Consider the following 23,062-nt stretch of genomic DNA (forward strand, 5'->3'; position numbering starts at 1 on the left):
CTCCGTCGCTATAGCAACGTACGGGTGCCTTGGACCACAAGCTTGCGGGGCTCTGAAAGTCTTCTTTACAGTTCCCCTCACTGCATTCTTGGGGTCTTCTGTCTCCGAATCTGAGACCCGGCAAGTCTGGCTAACTTCTGTCAACAGCCACGGCAGGGTCCTCGCGCTGTACAGTCAGGCCATCCCTTTTTATGTTGTGTTATTGCGGTGCCCACTTGTGTGGCATGTGGCAGTTTATTCTCAGGGAGCTCACGAAGCACCAGTAATCATTACACCTCTTTTACGAGGAGGAAAACTGAGTCCCAGAAAGGTCCAAGGTCACATCCGCAGTAGCCTTGAATCCTGAGACCTCGGGGTTGGAACCTTCCCGGACTCATGCAAGTCCCTGCCTGTGGAGGGGGCGGCCGAGAGGCGCCAGACTTGCCAGCTGCCGCGGGATGCCACGTGAGGGGCGGGGACCCTGCGGGGAAGTGATTAAAAGCACAGTCGAGCCGCAGGGGGCCGCTGCGGGGAGGGTCTTCTTGGGGCCGCCTTGCCCCGCCCCAGTCCGGTAGTGGCTGGGGTTCGAGCCACTGCTCCGCAGGTCTGAGTGTACGGGGCATGAGCGGGGTTTGGGGGGCCGGAGGGCCTCGGTGCCAGGCGGCGCTCGCGGTCCTGGCCTCTCTGTGCCGGGCCCGGCCACCCCCTCTCGGGCTGGACGTGGAGACTTGTCGGAGCTTCGAGCTGCAGCCCCCGGAGCAGAGTCCGAGCGCGGCCGACTCAGGTACCGGGAGACCAGAGCCCCCTCCATTCCTGGATTTTCACCGCGGTGGCTTCCCTTCCCGGAGGCACCTGTCCAAGAGCCCCAGAAACCTCAGAAGTCTAGCTTAGGGTCCCAGCCTGGGCCAGTCCCCTGGCTCACCGCCCGCAGGAAGAAATTCGAAGGGGATCCGGGAGGAGAACCCCTTTTCCCCTCGGGTCACACCAATGGGAGAGCTCCGAGATGCGGCACTCTTGGGGCCTCAGTTTCCCTGATGTCTCTAGGCTCACCCCAGGGGCGATCGGCCAGGGCCGTGGAGAGGGAGACATCCTGGCTGTGGAGGAAAGCCTGAGCTCCCCGGGGATTCCAGGGTCCAGGGCCCCTCAGTGACTGGGTGAAGGCGGGTCGAGCCCCTGGGCTTGGGAAAAACTTGCGTCTGCAGCTGGCACGCGGTCTTTGTGTCCAGGTCTCTCAGCAGCGAGTGGCTGTCTGCGTCTCGCCGGGGGGGGGGGGGGGGGGGGGCGGGGAGGGTGTCGTGGCGTACCCCCCCTCCCCCGGGCACCCCTATAACTCGCTCCCTCGGTCTCTCTCTGACTCACTCGGACTCCGGGCGGGTGCGCAACTGAGCCGACTTTGCCAGGCGGGAACCTCCTGCCCGGGCGGTGCGGACCCTGCGCCGGACGTAGCCCGGGCGGCCGCCCGAGCCAAGTCAAGCTTACCGGAGCCGGTGAGTCCAGAGCCCGAGCCCGAGCCCCGCGGGGAGGGTCCCGCGTGCAGCCGCGACGTCTCGCGGGAGTCGCGACAACAGGGGTGGCGTGTCGCGCCCTGGCGGCGGGAGCCGCGGGAGTGTCCGCGGCGTGGCAGCCGACCGGCCCGGGTATGTACCTGCTGCACCGGTCTTTGCCGCCAAGCTCGCCCGCTGCGGCGGGATCCTTTGTCCCACCATTAGGAGGGTCCAGGACAGAGCGAGTATGGGTCGTGTCCCCTCGGATGGAAGGGCCCGGGGCAGCGCGAGGCCCGGAGTGAATGCGGCGTGGGGGTGGGGAGATCCTGCAGAGACCGAGGCGCTGGAGTTCCTCGGGGCTCCGCAGACTCACTGAACCTTGTCCCCAACCGAGACCCGGACTCGGACCCTAGTGGCTCTGGGCCTAAGCTTAAGTGGGAGTCGTTTCATGGTTCCATATGGCTGGCGCGGGAAAGAGAGGAGGGGAATGCTAGGGGCAAGAATGTGGTCCCCACTGGTGTCCCCAGGGACAAGTGGCCAGGGACCAGAGGATAGGTTCTGGGAGCAGGTGCAGGTTGGGTAAGCTCCCCAGTGACCTCAGACTCCAGGACCCTGTTTCCATTTGAGGCTAAAGGTCAATGATAGAGGTAGATTCTGGGTTAGGAATAGAGCCTTTGAGGGAGGGAGTCGAGAGGCTGGGGAAGGCTGTGTGTATCCTCTAGGAGGCTGTATTCAGCCTTGTGTGAGTGGAGCCCACCTCACATCTGTATGAGTCATTAGGGACGCCGCTCTCTTTCTCTCTCTCTCTCTCTGGCCTTCTCTGGCACTATTTTATCAATGAATTGATGACCACAGTAGAAGAGACCAAGACTAGACTTAAAGAACTTTTGTGAGTAGAACAATGATTTAAGTTGCTCTCCCTCTTCGGTATTCTCAGGACAAATTCGAGTGTCATTAGACACCGTTTCTCTGGTGTCATCTCTTTCCACAAGCCCCAACTCCATATACTTCCAAGACAGAAATTTCCTCAAGTCAGTTACTTCCTCCCTCCCTCCTTTCCATTAGCTCCCTCCTATCTTTCCCTCAAATGCTCCATCTGCAGTGGAGTCTTCCCTCTGGGCTTGATACCTCAGAGTATGGAGGTCCAGAACACATCCACAGAGTTCTACGTTACTACCAGTCCACCACAAAAATGCTGGGGGCAGGGTAGGCTGGTGTGTGTGTGTGTGTGTGTGTGTGTGTGTGTGTGTGTGTGTGTGTTGTGGGGAGACACTGGTATTCCAGCTCCCGAAAGATTCCTTTAATCTGAATGGCCGAGCTGAGGCAAGTGAAGCCTGGGCGAGAGGCAGGGTACCAGCTGAATCAGTACCCTGGCCTAAGGTGAGTTTGAGTTGTACAAACTGCCCTGGCCCTGAGGAGCCTTAACTATGTCTGTCACAAGCCCCCAAATCCTAGGGCCAGGACAGAACAAGATATGCAGGTAGTCAGGGGGCTGGATCACATCACTGGCTCTGCTGGCTCCAGGACCTTGGGGGTTTAGGTGAGCACTGAAAGAGATGTGGTGTTCAGGCCAGGGTGCGGACCTTCCACCTCCCAGCCTGCTTCTTGCACCCCAGAGACTCCATCTAGGATCTGATCCTCTGACCAAAGCAATGCTGGATCTTTTCATCTGCAGTTTTATGGGGAAAAAAATGCAAGTGAGCAGAGTATGCTCGGCTCCCTTTTCCATCCTATCTTTTTTCCTGGCCCTCTGCCAGCTCCAACGTCTCTAGCTCCCAGGATTCCCAGTAATACCCTGAGCTTCAACAGTTGAGACTCAGAATCCACTACCGTTTAAGGCCAGGGTCTGGGTAAGAAATTGCATCAGAAATCTCCATGAGTTAGACCCTGACTTGGAAAGGTCTATACTGAAACTTTACACTTTCCCACTTTCTCTAAAAACCCTGAGGATAAAAGGTCTGCTTTCTTTCTTAATTTACTCCTTATATGCCCCATGCACTCAAATACTCACCAACAGGCTGACCTTCAGTCATTTTCCCTGTTGAGGTGAATGAACTTTATATATTGTCCAAGTTGCACAGGGCAAAGTGTGCAACAGAAATCTGACTGTTCTGGAATATTCAGGAACCTGAAATCGGACCCAAGCTGCCTGGTGCTGCAGGCTGGCAGCCAGGAGTGGCTGTTCCCAGCCTACCTATGGCCCTAGATGGATGTAATGTTTGTTAGCTTTACTAATGACTCTAGAGATGTTCTGTGATCCAACCACCTGGTTTTGAAGTTGGCTTTTGCAGCCTAGAGAATGTTTTTTCCCCCTGTGTATGCTGGCAAATGAAATGCAATGCACATTTCTCTAAAACAGAGTCCCATTTCTTCATCTGAAGAATCAGACACTCCCTGGCTTCTAGATGAAAGGAAGGAATATATTTTACATTTGTGGAAGCTACGCACCACTCTAACAACTGGTGTGATGGTTTTCCAATACTAGTATATTTTATTTTTCCTCTCTTGATGTTTTGAGACAGGATCCAGCTATTTAGCCCAGGCTGGCCTCGAACTTGTGACAGTCCTCCTGTATCAGAATGCACTCTGAGTGTCTCAAAGTCCAACATCTAACAGTTGTGGCACCCTTGCATTCTAGATGTCTCTGGGAGTTCTGTTCTCCATCTGACTGTGACAGGGCCAAGTGGGGCTGGTTGTTCCAGTGTGCTTCATTCCTTCAGGCTCTGTGCAAAAGCTGTGTTTTCTCTTCTTACTGCTCAAACATTTCTTTGTCTTCTTGGCCCACTTAGCTGGGGGGCTGTAAATGATGAGGACTAACTTTGGGGCCAGGTGTTAGGCCATGCACCTTTAGGGTTGTCTTGAGTTGGGTTGAGCATGGTAAGAAAATCCGGTTGAGCTCAGCCTCACCCCCACAGGTTGGACTTAGGAGGAGGAACCTCTAATACTGAGCCTCTTAGGAAGTATGTTCTGAGCTGCGGCAGCTGGGCATCCAGTCCAGACACTTCAGGTTTAAATGACACCTTATCCTTCAACTCTCTCTGGGGTACTGAACTCCTTCCCCACAACATCCCATGCAGCTCTCTCCTCTCACTAGTGCAGCTATAAACTGGGGCCAAGAACAGAAGGGAGAGAATGGCTGACTGTTCCTCCCCTCCACCACACAAACTTTTAATTCCCCATTCAGGGTTACCATGGGTAGAAAGGTACAGTGACCATCTGCAGCAATAATAATAATAATAATAATAATAATAATAATAATAATAATAATAATAAAATTGTAAGCTGAATTAGTGCCAAAGCTCTTTTCACCATAACATTCTTCATTAGCCTCCAATTTATCTCTAAATCCTCAAATGATGGTGGAAGCAGGCCCCCAGTCATAAAGCTCGGTGCGGCCATAATTAGCCCGGCATTGTCTCTCCTCATCACAGTTTTTTCAGGAGCATTAATTCCTTCTCTGTTTGGACTCTGCTAATTATCCCCATCGGTAGCTCGCACGGCTCTCTAAAGAAGAAAAGGAAGCAATGGCCCTCTGCTCCCCCTCCCCCTGACTCTGAATTTAATTACACCCACTTCTCCTAATAAATTTACAAGCCACAGCAGGGCTTATTATTAATGGACCATGTCTGTTAGCCTCAGTAAGGACCAGCTACTGTTTTCTCAATACACACACACACACACACCACACCACACCACACCACACACACACACACACACACACACACCACACACACACACACACACACACACACACACACACACACACACACACACACACACACACACACACACACACACACACACACAAACACTCATGGGTATTCCCCAGGGATATTGCTGGATGGGACTTTTCAGGAGCCACTAGCTATTTGTCTGGTAGTTCGTGGGTAACTTGAGGACATGCACTTCTCAGAGAAGAAAAATCAGGGTGGAGGCTAGTTCCAACCCAAGACTGCAGGGATCTGTCCAGGTTTAAAAGATCAGACCAAAGAGTAGAGAACACTTTCACCTTCGCCAGATGCCAGGTAGGGAAGAATCTCCAGATTCTTCCAGGGAAGAAATGCTTTCCTGGCTTTGCTGTGCAGCTTTGAGTCTAAAGTCCCACCTCCAGTCCCTGGAGATGCCTGGTTCAAGAGCCTGGACCTGGGTGTCAGAAAGCCCTACATTCAAATCCCTGCTCTTCTGCCTCACACACTGTATCCCTTGAGCAAGTGACTTGGTTATCATCTCTATACTTGGTTTATCTGTGAGAAGTGAATATGAATTCTTCAGGAGGCTGCAAAGATTAAATGAGATGATATGAAAGGCACAATGCTTGCCGCATAGAAATGAACAGCAAATATGATCATTAATATTAATATGAATGATTCTGCCTGGAGTCTTCCCTCCCTGGACTAAATGCTGTTCCTTCCATGTTATTGGACCTATGTATCCCTTCTTCTCTGAGCTGTGGTTTACCTATGTCTCTATAAAGATGTGAAGATAAGCACAGCTGGGCATCTGTATTTCTGAGGGGCCAGCAACAACTCCAGGCCCTGGGCCAGGCTTCTCTGGTACTGGAATGATCTGGGAACCTGTCCTTTCTTTGCTATGTCTCTCTCCAGTTTATCTTTTCAATTACAATCTTTTAGCAAAAATGACTGTGGTGGTTACAAAATGGATTTCCCTGACATGAGAACACATTAGAAAAAAATGGGAACAATAGCAAGCAATAAGAGTTACTGATGAATCCTAACACTGTGGATGGAGGGAAGAGGAAGGGGCACCTGGTATGCCTTTAGAGAATGAAGTGTCACAGGGAAGACAAGCAGACCCTGGGATGCTAATGAATAACTTAGCATCTCTGGATGAGGAAGGAGGCCATGAGCCATCACCCTACCAGATAGTCTCACTTAAGGTGACCAAGCAGGCCCTACCCTAGTGACCTTCAAGGGGATCTTAATTTCCCAGGAGGGAAGAGGGAACTGAGGCCACTTTGCCATTTTGCTCTCTGACCTAGGGTCTCTGCTTTCTGCTCTAGAGGCCTAGCTGTATGTAGCAAACAATTATACTTAACCAAAAAAGATAACCAAGTCTTGGGGGATAATAGCAGCTTGTGTTTGGGGAACACTCTGCATATTAGGGCTGTGCTTATTCGATTTTCATAATGATCCAGTAAGGTAGGAAGAACCATGAGAAAGCAATGTGGATGGCATGCACTTTTCACTGGTTTCCCCCTGCCCCCCACCTCCCGAGATACCTGCCATGTTTCTGTGTACCTTGTGAAGTCCAGGTCCCCAGCTAGGATTAAAGCCACATGCCTTTGTTCCAGACAATGTCCTTGGGATTATGTCTCCAAAGCATAAATAGATCTACCCATTGTTTTCTCTCCCAGAGGTGGCTGGATGGTCTGAAAGCAGGTGCCATAGCTTGGATTGGTAGCATCTACCCAAAGGCCCATGTGTTGTAAGCTTGGTTCCCGAAGTTGGCCTGTTGGGAGGGGTGGAATCGTCCAGCAATGAGGCCTACAGTGGTAGCAGCCCCCAGTCCTTTCCCCTTCTTTTCCTCTCTCTTGCCTCTTGGTCATGATGGAAGAGGTTTTGTTTCACCACACCTGTCCACTGTGATGGGCCACCGTGGGCCAAATGATGGGACTGGTAGATCATAGACTGCTGCTTCCAGAACTGTGAGCCAAAATGAACCTTTGCTCTTCAGAAGTTGGTTATCTCAGGCGTTTGTTAGAATGACAGAGAGCTAACTCGCACACTAGGGGATAAAGGTTGGCTGAGTTCAAGACCACCCGAGTTATTTTAAGTCCTCTACAATTACCACCTCCTCTTGTCCTCTTCTCTCTCTCTCTCTCTCTCTCTCTCTCTCTCTCTCTCTCTCTTTCTCAGTAGTCAGATTTCTCCTTTGGGCTGCCAGTTCACAAATAACAACACAGAGACATTATTAATTGTGAACGTTTAGCTTTAGCTTAGACTTGTTTTTAACTAGCTCTTATAACTTAAATCAACCCATTTCTATTAATCTACGTTCTGTCACATACCACTCATCCTTTTCCTCTGTGTCTCCTCAAGTCTCTCTCATGGGACTGGATTCCTCCTCCTAGTTCCTTTCTCTGCCAGAAAATCCAACCTATACCTCCTGCCTAGCTATTGGCCATTCAGCTTTTAATTACCTTAATCATAGCAGTGTACAAATATCCCACAATATCTTTCTTGCTTTGGGGGGGGGGGTTGTTTGTTTGTTTTTTAAGACAGGGTTTCCCTGTGTAGTTCTGGCTGTCCTAGAACTCACTCTGCAGACCAGGCTGGCCTTAAACTCACAGAGATCCACCTGCCTCTGCCTCCCGAGTGCTGGGATTAAGGTGTGCACCACCACCACCCGGCCTGCTCTTGCTTTCTTACTTACTACCTTATGCCTCCCATATGGATGAACTCTTTCAGTGTCTAGAGCCTAGTTCTCTTTGCATTGCCTGCCTGTGAGATGCCAACACCCAGGCTCTTTAGTCCTGGGAGAAGATTCTCCAGGCATGGGGTGGCCCTCCTGCTCTTTCATAACCAGTTTTGAGTGCTAGGAACTGATTCCCAGTCATTCATACCCTCTGTCTTCTCTAAGCATAGAGCCAAGGAAACAGCAGCTGGAGGTCACATGGAGAAGCAACTGCAATAGCAACTACACAAAGGGGGAGGGGGAAGAATCCCCTGGTCCCTCCCTCCCCCACCTTTCTTTCATTTATGAATTCAGAATTTTTTTTTTTTGTCAAGCTGTACATTTACATGCACTCTATGCTCTCTGGATTCCCCCCTTACCTCCTCCCTTCTCATTAAAATTCTAATTATTACCAGAGCAAGTAAAATGTATGATCAAAGGAAAGCACAGCCCTAGAAATACCTTTTGTTTTCAAGTGACTCACTGCAGAAAATGGGCCCAGAGCAACTGTAACAAAGAGCAGATGTGAAGGGTCCAGACACTTAGAATAAGGGCATACATATCTATAGTAGCTTTCCAAATGCACCCAGAAGGGTAAGGGCTTGGAAAGACAGCTTCCAAGCCATTTAAATCATAAATGTACAACAGGAAAAAAATTGAGTAAGTACTTCCAACATATGTTTATCTGTCTCCAAACTACATACATACTCTTACCAAAGTGCTATTGCTGAGCCCTATGGACGAGGCCGGAGACTAGACCCACCTTACTGACTGTGTGACCTGTTAATTCTCTGGATGTTACTAGATGCAAAGGGAGATCAATAATTTCACCTGTTTCATTAGAGAGGACCACATGATTGGATATATAAAAACCATTTTAATATTGGACATCATGATGTTGAATAAATTGACTAAATCCAGTAATAAAATACTTATAACTATCAACCCATAAATGGCTTTTGGACTACTTATATTACATAATAAATATTATAATATCTTGGAAATTTTTTTTCTCTTGGGATACATGCATGCCTCATTGGAGACCTGGTAGCCTCTTGAGCAGTAGTTCTCAACCTTCCTAACACTGCGACCCTTTAATACAGTTCCTCATGTTGTGGGGACCCCCAACCACACAATTATTTTCATTGCTACGTCATAACGGCAATTTTGCTACTATTGTGAATCATAGTGTAAATATCTGTGTTTTCTGGTGGTCTTAGGCGACCCTAAGAAAGGGTCATTTGACCCTAGAGGGGTCATGATTCACTGGTTGAGAACCACTCTTCTCTAGTGCTAGCTCTTAGCTAGAGAAGGGCTGAAGTCCCTGTGCTGGGCTGAGTGGGGCAGAGGTGGGAGAGGCTTGCAGACAATTTTCTCTTCTCTTTTCATGGAGGTACCTGGCTGCTGGGGCAGGGACTAGACAGGGATCTGGAAGGCAGCTGGCTCCTTGAGAGCATGGCTCAAGTTCTTACTTCCTCAGGATGTAGGGTAGCTTTCTTTTAGGACTGGATACAGTAAAAGTACCTGGAGAGACCTAGGCATTTTGCCAAGCCTAGCTCCGAATCTGGCAATCTGGCATAGCTCAATTTAAATAGGAAAGAATTGTAACTCATTAATGTATGCCTGCTTATAAGCTGGTTCATGAATGAAAACACACTATACCTGGAACCGGTAGGAGTCTAGAGTTTAATCTGGGACAAACATATCATAGAAATGGAAACATATCATAGAATAGTGGACACTCAGGTCTGGTCCAAGTTCTATGTCTGACTAACCTGTGGCCTCTTGTAAGCCCCTCCTCTGGGCCACTGCTGCTATCTTTAAATAGACAGCCTTGCCTTGGTACTTGTTGACTAATTGCACACGGTAAGTCTTAAGATTTGTAAGGCAGTTAGCAGCCCGTCCAGAGGCTCCAACCTCCAGGTCTGCAGGGATCAGTCAAATGAAAGACAGCAGAGGGTTGAGCTGATGGGACTCATCCATGTAGAGAGTCACCAGTCTGCCAATGGCCAGTTAGCAAGCCATTGGCCATCTTCCAGAAGAAAAGTCAAACATCTGGGGTAGTGACAGTTATGGAATTTCATAGCTTCTCACGCAATATTAACCAAACCAAACTCCTATGCTGGCTCATCCACAAGTGATCTTGTGACAGCTCTGCCAGGCATACCTCTGGCTCAGAGCCTTCTGACTTCTGCCTCAGGCTCAAAGATTCATCTTCACATCTGGGGAGAGGAAGTGGGGTAGGAGCCTGCATACCGACTCCGCATATGAGGAGGCATTCTTCACAACTGTCTTGAGATGCTGGGCATCCCTGGGTCTGGACAGGAGCAAGTTAAGGCTTACAGTGCCTGCTTCCAACCCAGCCACACTGATCACAAATACTTGGTTTATAATAAAGCTACCAAAGAACCACAGAATGGAAGAAGACAGTGACGGAAATCATTTGTATTTTGTACTTAGCTTTGACCTATATAGACCTTTGTAATCTGATTCCAACTTACTACAAGCACCTGGTTAGCCTACAACATGAAGAAAACTCTAGGGAAGCAGGCTAACACACCTGCCCTTAGGGAAATGGGGCTGGACTCCTCTCCCAGGAGAGAGCTGGGTGTTTATTGAATTTCTGCTTTGTTTCCGGATCAAACAAGACCAGAACCCGGACAAAGAAGGGAGCATGAGTTAGCCGGTATCTGCCCCCTACCTCACAGACGTATGGGTTGTGTGCAAACATCACCGTAGGGAGCTGGAGATAAAGTCCAATGAGAGATGACTTGCATAACAAGGGCAAGGCTCTGGGTTTCATCCCCAGTACCCAAATAAAAAGAGTAAAGAAAGAGAAACAAGACACTCAGAAGTCTGTCCGCAGTAACTGCTCTAATAGAAATTCAAACAGAATACAAATATGAACGCTTCAGGAATTTGCACATTTGCTTAGATTCCCATTTAAATCACTGTGCCCTCCCTGGGCACAAGCCAGGAGCAGTAGGGCACGCAGCCAGTGCTCCCCAAGCTGGGAAAAGGTGGGGACAGAGTGATGCTGAGGCAGTCAGACTGTGGTGAACACCAGGCTGCAGATAGTTGACAACACAGGCCATCAAGGGTCAACCCCCCAAACCAACTCCTCTTCCCGTGACTTGGCAGCTTTGCTCATGACCGTTCTTCTCTCTTCTTCCGTCTTTGTCCCTTCTGTGTGCGCCTTCTTCCAACACCTCACCTGCTTGTCCCCACCTCTGTCTGTCTCTGTCCTTCCCTGCCTGCCTCACGCCGAGGGCAGGCGCCTCTGTCAGCCTCCTCGCCGTGGTAGTTATTGTGTGTGGTGTGGTCCTGGTGGCAGTTTTTCTCTTTCTCTTTTGGAAGCTGTGCTGGATGCCCAGGAGGAGCAAGGAGGCCTCCAGCCCCTCTTCTGCTAACCCTGCTTCAGAGACCCTCCCAAGTCCCAGCTCCAGACGCAACATGGCAGATAAGCTGAAGGACCCCAGTGCTCTGGGCTTCCTGGAGGCGGCTGTGAAGATCAGCCACACTTCCCCAGATATCCCAGCAGAGGTGCAGATGTCAGTCAAAGAGCACATCATGCGTCACACAAGGCTGCAGCGACAGACCACAGAACCAGCATCATCCACCAGGTGAAGGGTGCATCTCTCCCTTTGTAACCCACACACACCCATACTTTCTGATAGAGTGCATCAAAGAGATTCCAGCCTCTGAGAATCAGGGTCCAGAAGTGATGGCATGTGTCTTTTGAGCACCAGATCAGATGGTGTGATCCATGGTAGCAATCAAGAGGGGAGGTGGCATCAGGATAGGTGTGATGGAAGGGAAACCTTCATGGTGAGATGCTGTGCATGTGGTAAGCACATGGCTGCGAATGTGAGAACACAGAAGACCAGACTAGATGCTAGGTTGAGAGTTTTGAGGCAAGGAAAAACTTCAGACAGGGGGAAGAGTCCATGCAAAGGCCCAGAGACATAAAAGTTCATGGTGTATTAAGGGCTAGGTCAATGAAGCCTCAAAGCTACAGTCTGACATATATTGGAGGTAAAGCAAGAGAGTCCAGGCTTTTTAAGAACCAGATTTTCTTTAAAACACTTTTGAGTTCCCTACATGGCAGCAGTTGCATAACCTGGCATCATCTAGTTCAAAAGCCTACCAGCAACAAACACCATGGCTGCCTGCTTACTCTAACGAAATCCAGAAACACCTCTAAAAAAAGATGTGGATAGGCACTGTGTTTACTCAAAATTTGAGACTCTTGCGAATTCCTGGATCCCTGCAATGTTCCTCTAGGCTCAGAGACACCAATCTAAGGGAAAGAGATATGGTCTTCAGAAGACAGGTATGAAGATGCAAGATCTCACAGGCCGAGTCTGCCATCTGGCCTTGGCCATAGAGCTCATTTGAAGCCTCACTTTTCTAAACCGTAAACTAGGGCAAATGACTCTGCTGAGGTTGTTGTGAGGAACCAATGAAGGAGTCCATGTGATATTGCTGAGAGCTAACCCATGTTGCTAATCACACACTTGGCCCCGTTCCAAGCTCTTTGTATGCATCTATTTTTCCCTCACACAATGCTATGCAGTTGTTACTGTTATTATCTTTACTTACATAGTGCAGAGAATTTACTAACCTGTCCAAAGTAGCAGGACCCAAATTAACCTGTGTGGCCTAGCTCCAAAGCCTGTTCCTTTAACTACATGACTGTCTGCTGGGTGCTAATTCCTAATAAGTAGTCATGATAGTGGCAGCAGTGGTGATGATGATGGTGGTGGTGGTGATGATGATGATGGTGATGAAGATGATGATGATGAAGATGAAGATGCAGGCAGAAGGAAGGATAGTCCTCCTCTTACAGAGGTTCAGGCTCTGATGGAGAAAGTAGTCATGCCTACCAGGGAAGAAACCTAGAAAGCAGATGTCAGAAGAGCAGGCACAACGATTGAAACAATGGCTAACATTTATTGAGCTTGCTGTACAGCAGGCACCATTCCAACTATTTTACATATATTAAGACACACAATGCTTCCAACCACTCAGTGCACAAAGTGTATGACTAGGAAAAGTGGGGTCAATGAGAGGGAAGGAAGGGGGCCCCACCAGGGGGAGGATGAGGCACCAGGGGTGGGTTTGCCTTTACCCTGCTCCTTCCCAAGCCCTGACACACATTTGTGTGTGTGTGTGCCTCCTGTCCTCTACCAGACACACGTCCTTCAAGCGCCACCTGCCACGGCAAATGCACGTCTCCAGTGTAGACTACGGTAACGAGCTTCCGCCGGCAGCCGAGCAGCCCACCTGCATTGGCCGCATCAAGCCTGAGCTCTACAAGCAGAAGTCAGTGGATGGGGATGATGCCAAGTCTGAGGCCGCCAAGAGTTGTGGGAAGATCAACTTCAGCCTCCGCTATGACTACGAGAGTGAGACCCTGATTGTGCGCATCCTGAAGGCCTTTGACCTCCCTGCCAAGGACTTTTGTGGAAGCTCTGACCCTTATGTCAAGATCTACCTCCTACCCGACCGCAAGTGCAAGATGCAGACCCGGGTGCACCGCAAGACCCTGAACCCCACCTTTGATGAGAACTTCCACTTCCCCGTGCCCTATGAGGAGCTGGCTGACCGCAAGCTGCATCTCAGTGTCTTTGACTTTGACCGCTTCTCCCGCCATGACATGATTGGGGAGGTCATCCTGGACAATCTCTTTGAGGCCTCTGACCTGTCCCGGGAGACCTCCATTTGGAAGGACATCCAGTACGCCACTAGTGTGAGTACAGCCCTGTTCCCTTGACTGCCCGGTCTTTGGCAGGTCTGAGTTGGGTGGGAGACACGTCCTCAGATCTCTGTCCCTCTAAAGAGACATAGAAAATGATGGGGACTTCCTAGTGGCCCAGTTCATTCTGGGGAAGCCCTTGAGATGGGGTAAGGAAGGAAGAGAATTTGTGTCTTTTGATTTTGGTTGTGTGGGTGTTTCTCTCTATTTGCTAAGCCTTAAGTTTGTTATCTGTAAAATCATGTTATGTAGTCTTTTAGATTGAAGGTAAGTCCATACTGAACTAGTAAGTAGGGTCTAGTAATTATTGATGTATTTTAGAAGCTTGGAGTCAGTGATCAAACCAGACTGTGCCAATCAGTATGAACCAGGTCATGCACGCTGAAGTAACAAACAACCCTGGGAATTTGTGGCTTAAGACAACTCAAGTTTATTTCTTGTTTGTGCTGTATGTGCTTCACAGCTTGCCTGTGGGTTCTACTGGGCCTTGTCCCCAAGGGAGCCAAGCCAACAGAGCCCTAGGTCAATGTATGCTCTCACGGTTAGACGTCGGGATGAAGGGGCTATGGCAAAGCAGGCGGTATGCCTTAATGCTTCCAGACAAAAGTGACATGTGTCACTTCCACTCATATTTCGTTAGCCAAAGCAAGATGCATAGCAGTTCTCAATGTCAAGGAGGCAAGGGCAAAGCAACCCTATTTGTCAAGGAGGGGGGCTGCCGCTGCATAGGAACAGCACATAGCACAGTCCCCCATCTTCGCCATGGTCCTCTCGCTAGTCTGGGAGATACAGGAAGCTAGCCTAAGAGAATGGCAGGGTTCACACACAAGCCCTGACTCCTGGCCTGTCCGCAATCACCTGAAAGTGTCCAGGGAAGGTTTCAAAGAGTCAAGGTTTAATTTCATTCATTCATTCACTCATTCATTCATTTTTAGATTCAGAAATCCAATTGTAAATCTAATTGTGTATATGCATGTGTCTGTTTGAAGGAAGGTCTGTGCATGTTCATGCAATGCCTACAGAGCCTTGAAGAGGGGCCTCAGATCCCCTGGAGCTGGAGTTAAAAGTAGTTGTGAGCTGCCCAGTGTGGGGTGCTAGGATCCAGTCTCAGGTCCTGTGCAAGAGCAGTGTACACTCCACCACTGAGCTATCTCATCTGCCCCTTCAAGTTGGGTTTTTAAGAGAAGTGGAGGATACTCTGGGTACAGGACCTACTGAGGCCTACCCAGAGCTTTTGTTAACACTGACAGCATGAGATGATGGGGTTGTTTAAGGCATCCTGCAGATGGAGCTAGGCTGTACCCCTCTGCACCCAGCTGTGTGGATGAAAGTCTGCAGAGGCATTTAGCCAAACTCTAATTGACTTTAGTGCAAGCTGCTGAAGTGTCTCCCTGGATGTTTCTTGAATTGTACCTTAGCAGAGGTGACTATACACACACACACACACACACACACACACACACATACATATATACATACATACTCAAAAAAATATATATGTATATACACACACATATATATACATACACACACATACATACATACACAAAAATATATATACATACACACATACATACATATGCAAAAATATATACATATATGCACACACATACATATATACATACATACATACACACACACACACACACACACACACACACACACACACACAAACCCCACCTTTGAACAGTCCATGCTTAACATCATTATGTGGAATCTGTGAGAAGAGGAAAAGGTTCTGGGGAAACCAGCCCCACACTGGTTGATAAAGACATGATATGTTCAGAAAGTTGATCTGGACTCTACTTTTGCCTCAGGAAGGAACTCCGGGGGCACTCCAGTCTCACTGTTGGACATAACAATCCTTTACTTTCCTGAAATGCCATTCCCAGGAACAGCATGAGCAGCCAGCCTGGCTAGCAGACAAACTGGTTCTGGGGTGGGGGCCCAGGAGCTGTGCAGCAGAAATCTCTCTGAAGTTTACATCCGGTGCATCTCTTCCCTGGCTTCTCCTACAGCGGGGCTTCGTTATGGTGGCTGCAGCCGCTCAGTTCTCACAGATGATGCTGGTTCTGTGGTCTGTCGCTGCTGGGCAGGGGCTCTGGTCCACTCTGTCCCCTAGGATCCTCCTCTGTCCCTGAACAGAGTCCAACCTTCCTGTCATGGACGAAGAGCCAGCCTCGTCCCTGAACAGGCAGTCTATGTGCAAGCACATCCCTCACCAGTATGTGACTTTCCACTTCCTGGAATGTAGCTGTCCCCCCTCCCCCAGTCCTATTGCCTCCGCCCCTGCCCAGGGTCAGAAGAAGGCAGGTCCTCCCTAGTCAGTGTGAGAAGAAGCTTCCTCCATCTCCTTATCCTAAGAGGACTATGCGGGGGCCCGGGTGAGTGTGGGCTGGGGTAAATGGCAACCTTTTTGACTCGTAGGAACTTAAAATCTAACCAAAGAGACAGGTAGTTTATACTCAGCAGCTGCAGGGCAGATAAGACTGTTTACTGACCACAATCTCCAAAGCCATGAGCAAGAAAGACAGTGGGGAAGATCTCTAAGTGAGAGGGATTGAACTCGCTGGGGAAAGATGGGCACAAAGAACCCACCAGGCCAAAAACAGTGCGGGTATTCTAGGTGAGGAGGAGAGGGAGGCCAGCCCAGGCATTTCCAGGTCTGCAGATCTGGGTACCAGACCTGGACTTGCCTGCAGTCTCTCTGAGCTGGGCTTCCTCTTCAGGTGAGGAGCATGGAGATCCTGCAAGCCCAAAAGCTCCCCAGTCAGCATGGGCATGGAGAACTGGCTCAGACCTCGCAGACAAGAACTGGAGGAAGGAGAGTTCTGCAGACAGGCTGGTGGTTTTTACCTCTGTCATGATGTGGCTGTGAAATTTAATTATTTGGGGACCAGGGAGACCCAAGTCACAGTCACAGGGAATGACGGAGCACTCAGAGTGTATGAAAAACAGTAGCCGGTGCAGGGGTGGTGGCGGGGAGGGCAGATGAGTGCAGCCAACAGCCAGGTCTTGTTTCTCCCCTGTGCTTGATTTTGTCCTCAGAGCTGTACTTCAGACCTGAGTTTGGAATGACAGTCTTCCTGCTCCAGCCTGGTTGGTCCCTCAATATGCCCGACAGCCCTGCCTTGGTTTGCAGGGCTCTGTCTTACTTTGATTTTGTTTTTTGTTTTTTGGTTTTTTTGGGTTTTTTTTGTTTTTGTTTTTCGAGACAGGGTTTCTCTGTGTAGCTTTGCACCTTTCTTGGAACTCACTCTGTAGCCCAGGCGGGCCTCCAACTCATAGAGATCCACCTGCCTCTGCCTCCCGAATGCTGGAATTAAAGACGGATGCCACCACCACCCTGCTTACTTTGCTTTTTATTGTGTGATAAAATGCTGACCAAGAGCAACTTGGGGAGAAACGGGTTTATTTCAGCTTATAGCTCACAGTCCATGGTCAAGGGAAGCCAAGGCAGGAACCTGGAGACAGGAACTGAAGCAGAGGCCATGGAGGAATGCTGTTTCCTGGCTTGCTTTTCATAGTTTGTTCACTTTGTACAACCCTGGACCACTTGCCCAGTGGTGGTACCACCCACAGTGGGCTGTACCCTTCTCCCTCCACCATTAGTCTAGAAAATGCCCCACAGATACACCTACAGGCCAATCTGGTGTAGACAATTCCTTAATTGAGGTTTCCTCTTCCAGCATTTAGTTTGTGTCAGGTTGACAAGAACTAACCATCACAGACTGGTACACAGATCTGTCGTCTACCTCTCTGCCAGACCAGTCCACCTTCCAGCACCTCCGTGTGATCTGGTGCCATAGTAGCTGCCTCTTCCATGTATTTCTGTGTTTCCAAGGTACATCTCCTATCAGATTCTGTGTTGGAAAGTCTCCCATTGGAGGATTCAGGAACAGCTGGGTCTACAGTTGACTTTCTACTGGTGTTGAATTGGGCTAACCTGGGAAAGTTTCCAGGAGAAGTTCCAGTCATCTTTTTACAGTAGGTACAACCAAGCTTGAGAAGGGACATCCTGTGCGCTCACTCAGAGTTCAAGGACACAGCTTGTTCTAGTGAGGGGAAGAGACTAACTAGCCAGACAGTCTAGACTAGAACAGAAAGCCAGTACTCACAACTTGGTTGGAAGAGAGGTATCATAAGTGGAGGATTAGAAGGATGCTCTGTGACCGTGCTCTGGCATGGATGCTATCCCAGCCGATCCTCAAGCGCATCGGGAATCACATTCAGCCCTAGCAGGTGGAACCAGGCTGGTCCACTGGCCCAGTGCTCAAGTTGGTTTGAAGTAGCAAAGCCTCCTGAGTGTCTACAGAGCTGGAGGCTAGTGAGAGGGAGGTTAACATCTGGATAGTCTAGCTATGTTGATTGTAAACTCAAGTCCCTGGGGACCCTGGCCTCCAGTTGTATACAGCACTGGCCTGTGGGAGGGTGAGAAGCAGGCAGACGGGATATTCTGGGGGCAGTTGGAGCCCCCAAGTCTTCCAGTGATTTCCAAGCCTAGCCTTGGGAAAGAAAGCAAGTGTGTTCATGGCATCCATTCCAGCCAGGGACATGGCTCTCACTGCTGCAGCCCTCACTCCTATTGACATGAAGACGTCCTGCCAGTCTCCCAGGTGATCTTAGGGGGTTGCCTCTGTCTCTCCAACAGAGGCCCCATTGACTAAACTCATTCAACTCTTCCCTCCCCCGCTCTTCTACCTGTCTCATTATTTCCATATAAAGCTGTGCATTTATCATTGGAATAGAGCCACTGTCACTGGGTTTGCTAACATCTCTGTAGTCTTGTAGTTATTGCTACAGAGGCCTCAGAGCCCAGTGCATGCAACTATCTCTGTCCGTCACTGTCCCTGCTCTAATTGGAGCCATAAATATGTTGTGTTTGGTGGTGCTGTCCTGGGTCTCTACCAGGTGTATGTGTGCGTGTGTGCGTGTGTGCGTGTGTGCGTGTGTGCGTGTGTGTGTGTGTGTGTGTGTGAGAGAGAGAGAGAGAGAGAGAGAGAGAGAGAGAGAGAGAGAGAGAGAGAATGTGTGTGTTTGGATTATTTGGGGGACTGATGATAATTCCGGGGAGGCTGTACTCAGTATGCAGAGTGGAAAGGATGCCTCCAGCACAGTAAGGAGGGGGACCATGCAGCAAGAGCTTCTTCCCTCTTGGTGCCAAATAAACTTGTGGTGCATTCTATCTAGCTTCTGCACTTACATGCTCTGAGAGCTTGAGCATATTTAGACTGTGACTCAGTTTCACCATCAACAGTCTGGGAGCAAGTTGTCTTTTCTGTTCTGTAATGGTAGCATAATTCCTGAGCTATCTAGGGCAGCACTGGCCTAGAGATACCTGCTTTCATGGAGACAGAGCTGTGTACACCTGTATGGTCTCCACAGAAGAAGCCTAGAACCTGGGGTAATCGTACACTGGCATGTGCCAGACATTCCTCCTTCTCCTACAATTTCCCCCATCAATCCTCCCTCAGAGCCTCTGGAGAATAGCCTGAGGTCCTCACCACAGCACCAGACTTTCTTCCACAGCTGTCCCCCAGCTCCCCCCCACTTACCTCCTTGAAGATACCCCACTCCTGGGGAAAAGCAGCTCATACTCCCTGAGCTCCTGAGATGCCAAGAGCATGTTCTTTCTCAAGCTGATCCTCACCATACCCCAATGATTGTCCTCACCATGTGAATACAGAAATGAAGGTTCAGTGGAAGTGACCCAGCTAATTTAACCCAGAGACAAAATTGTAAACCAAGATTTGAATCTAGCTCTTCAGTGTGTTTAGATCGCTCCTCAGGGCAAAAACTAGACCCTGAAATTGTGGGGCTCATCAAGAGATTTGGCTGTCTTGTTTGGTTGTTTCCCTGTGGTCTGGTTAGATAGCTTCATTTGTCTTAACATCAGATTGTTTGAGGGGCAGAGCTGTGCATTTGCGCTTTTTTTAACCTTTTCCCCAGTATTCTTCCCACAGACACTGGCTTTGATAATCATTCCTCTCTCACTTAAACCCTTACTGAGTGCTAACGGTGTAACAGTCAGCAGCGTCACTAAGTGCATGTTGGCTACTAGGGGAGAGATCACAAAGAAAGAACCCCACCTCAGAGTGCCCAGGTGCAAAGGGACAGTAGCGCATGCCTGGTGTGATCACACACACTCGTACTTAGAATGCACGCTTGGCCAGAGACTAATTTAGAGTGCTTGGCCACACAGCTATGCCAGCTGTGCCCTACTGCAGACTGTAGAAAGAGGGGGAACAGTCACCCGAGAATGGTCTAGAAAACTTTCTAGAAAAGGAACTTTGGGGCCTCTCTGATGGCAGTGAAGATGATAGTAGGAAGATGTATATAGAGTCTAGAGTTCTGGAGTGAGAAATGAATCTAGGAGACAGCAGGTACAAGGAACTAAAGTCTTGAGGCTGCTTGAGATCCCAGTACAGATAGGTCTAGAGAGAAGAGGACCCAAGACTGGGCCCTGGGGCAATGATGTGGGAACCATGAAGAGACACCAGCCAAGGGGCTAGGAAGCTAGCAATAGTGCCATGGAAGCAAGGCTGGAAAGGTACAGTGACTTGGGAAACAAGGAAGTCCTTCCAGAAGAGGAGGGAGGCTCCCCTGCGTCAGCTGCTGTGATTAAAGGAGAGGAAGGTAGACTGAGACTTGACCATGATGCCCAGCATCAAAGAGGTCACCACAAGCCAGGACACAGGCTACCTTGGTAGAGCCTGATTGGGGAAGGCCATTCGTTGGAGACAAGACAGGGCATGCTATTGTAGGAGAGCTTCCTAAAGGGGATGGCCTTGGACGTGAGATTTAAAGGCCCAAGATGGTTGGTTTTGCAGTGAGCCCACAAGGCCAGCTCACGGATGAGAAAAGCACGGGTGTAGGCATGTCTAGGAGTGAGCATCCCCGAGTCTTTCACCACCCCTCAGGCCAAGGAAATCCATTCTTCGGGACTCTGCCACAGGGCCTTGGTGTCCCTAGAATTCTGCCTTAAACCCCCAGGTGTCTGAATTCTTGCACAGAGGTCTGAAGCAGAGAGGGAGAGCTTGACAGAAGAATTCTTTGGGGGAAAATCATGGGCACACTGCAGCTCCAGAAGGTACAAAGGGAACAGAGTGGTCCTGCATGAGCCATGGAGACAGCTCCCTAGGGCAAATCCCACACCCAGAACATCCTGAATAATTCACAAGGCTGGTGGTCAGCCCTACCCTGCCCTGCATTTTGAGCAGTCCCCAATGAGCCCTGTCTGTAATGTCCCTGACAGTTACCTAAGTCAGAAGCCACAGGGCCACCAGGGGCTGCAGGAGACTCCCTTGTGTCCTTGCAGCCCATTGGGAGCTGCTGGCTGGCTGATTGCCTTGGCTGGATGCTCATTTACCCCACTTCTCCCTTGCCTTAGCCCCATTATCCTCATTAGTTGCTGCATGCACTGCTCTTCCCCAGCCCCCTCTCAGGGCACCCTCTCCCTCGGGCCAGGGGGAGGAGATGTCTTTCCATCCTGGCCAAGCAGACCTTCCACATTGGGAGTATTAGATACCTCACAGTGTCCAGGCCTTGTCTTTTCTGAGACTGTCTGAGGGACCAAGACTCCTCAAGCAAAGGACTAGTGACAGTCTACCAAAGGCTGATGGAGAGAGAGAGAAAGAGAGAGAGAGAGAGAGAGAGAGAGAGAGAGAGAGAGATGTTGACAAGGACGGCACCCCATGTTCAGTCTTCACTAGGATCGTGATGGTGAGTGCAGGAGGTGAGCCACATGCCCCACGTCTATGAGCTTTTCCTTCTGCAGAGGTAACGGGTGTGCACCAACTATTCCACACCCTTCCCCTGGGCTGCTTGGGACCAGCAGCCTTTCTTGGGTACCCAGGGTTGGAGGTTTCCTATGTGGTGTTGTAAAACAAAGCTAATAGATCCAGACAGGGCCGTGGCCTGGCCGTAAGTGCAGTTGCTCAATGATGGCTCTACTGGCCGTGGGTGTCCTTATTCCTAAACTTGTCCCTCTGCAGTAGGTCCTCCCTTGTCGCTTTAGAGGAATTAGCCTCACGACTGCCTGAGGCTCAGAACAGCAGGCACAGTTCCATTCTTCCTGTGACAAGTCCCTTAGCATTCACAAGCCCTGCTGCCCACCGGAGCTTGCCCATTGCCGAGCCCAGCTCCCACTGGCAACCAGCACAGCACAGCTCAGATTTACCTCCCCCTGCCCTTGCATCTTGCTACAGCACAGAGCTGACAGGGTAAGCCCATGCTGCCCTGTAGCCAGCCCTATGTGCCCCTCATCAGTATGCAGTGCCTCTCAATGGTATAAATAGCTTATCTTTGCCTTACACAAGAACGAATAGGAGATCATTAGGCAATTGGCTCCCGCAGCAATCCCAAACCCTGCTCCTCCAACACGAGCACTCTGTCTCCACCACCCTTTTACCTTCCTGAAAGAGCATATACACTTGTCTACTACTTCAGGTACCTGATAACACACAGTATAACCGGCAGTGACATTTTCCCCTGGAGGGATATTGTGAGGCCCTCTGGACACTGTCACAACTTTGAACTCCAGGATTTATGTGGTGTGGGGAAGGGACTGTCTTGTGTCCCCTAGATCAGCAGCAATTTCAGAGAGACCAGGGCCTTGAGGCTGACCAGAATAGCAATAGACTTGAAGCACTGGGACCATTTGGAGGCAGACTTCTTGTTTTCTCGTGGACCATAGTGTTCTGACTCCGTATTCTCATTCTTGGTCTTGGAAAATGTCAAGGCTGGAACAGTTCTCAAAGATGACCCAGCCCAACTTGTGTCTGCCACAGACAAGTAAGTTAGGACCATGAGAATCACGCAACCTGCCCAGGTGACTCCATAAGCTAGTGGACAGGAGACACGTCCTTCCTACCACCTGCCCTGACTCTAGCTTCTCAGAGGGAATTCTCAGGCCCTGCCTGTTTTCCATAGCACCCCACTTCTGTCCCAAGGCCCCCATCCTCTCACTGTCTATATAGTGATCTGTCAAAGGGCACAGAACAAGGCAGTATCAGCAGGTGAAACAAGATAGAAAGAGAATCCATTCATCAATGTACCTTGATGCTGAGCTAGCTAACCCCCGACTCAAAACATCCCCTTGTTCGTAATAAATATTCATACCTTGAAGGAGAAGGTGACACATGAGCTGCAGAGTCTAGGTCAGGCTGGTTCAGTTGCTAGCATATTTTTACAGTGTTTGAGTGTCAACAACAATATAGAAAAATGTGCTATCTATAGCAGCCAGCCCCCACTCAAATGCCATGCCCCCAAATACCATGCCCATCTGTCTCTCATATATTTTCCTCTCATGTCTGAGTTGACATCTACTTATTCTTCATGAATATTTCATCTCTTCCTTTCTAGACAAAGGAAGGTCTTAAGAGTCCCTCCAGGGCCACACCAACGCTCAGGATGGAGAGATTTCCAT

General features: G+C 49.6%; 1 protein-coding gene across 10 annotated transcripts in view; it reads left to right on the forward strand.

Annotated features, from left to right (window-relative positions):
• The first annotated feature begins 202 nt into the window (after window positions 1-202).
• Syt6 (synaptotagmin 6) overlaps window positions 203-23,062 on the forward strand; it is a 60,125-nt gene continuing 37,265 nt past the window's right edge. For 4 of the 10 annotated variants that reach the window (XR_004945214.1, XR_004945215.1, XR_004945217.1 and 1 more), the window contains exons 1-3: window positions 510-763; window positions 11,152-11,500; window positions 13,071-13,629. Coding sequence is in view for 5 of the 10 variants with exons in the window: in XM_036190371.1 (XP_036046264.1) it covers window positions 601-763; window positions 11,152-11,500; window positions 13,071-13,629 (1,071 nt within the window). In the remaining 5 variants the exon portion in view is untranslated. Of the gene's footprint in view, window positions 764-1,257; window positions 1,617-11,151; window positions 11,501-13,070; window positions 13,630-23,062 lie in introns of those variants that run through there. The other 6 variants (XR_004945216.1, XM_036190372.1, XR_004945218.1 and 3 more) reach the window with 5 other exon arrangements.

Source organism: Onychomys torridus, chromosome 6, assembly GCF_903995425.1.
Source record: "Onychomys torridus chromosome 6, mOncTor1.1, whole genome shotgun sequence".
NCBI classification, from domain to species: domain Eukaryota; kingdom Metazoa; phylum Chordata; class Mammalia; order Rodentia; family Cricetidae; genus Onychomys; species Onychomys torridus.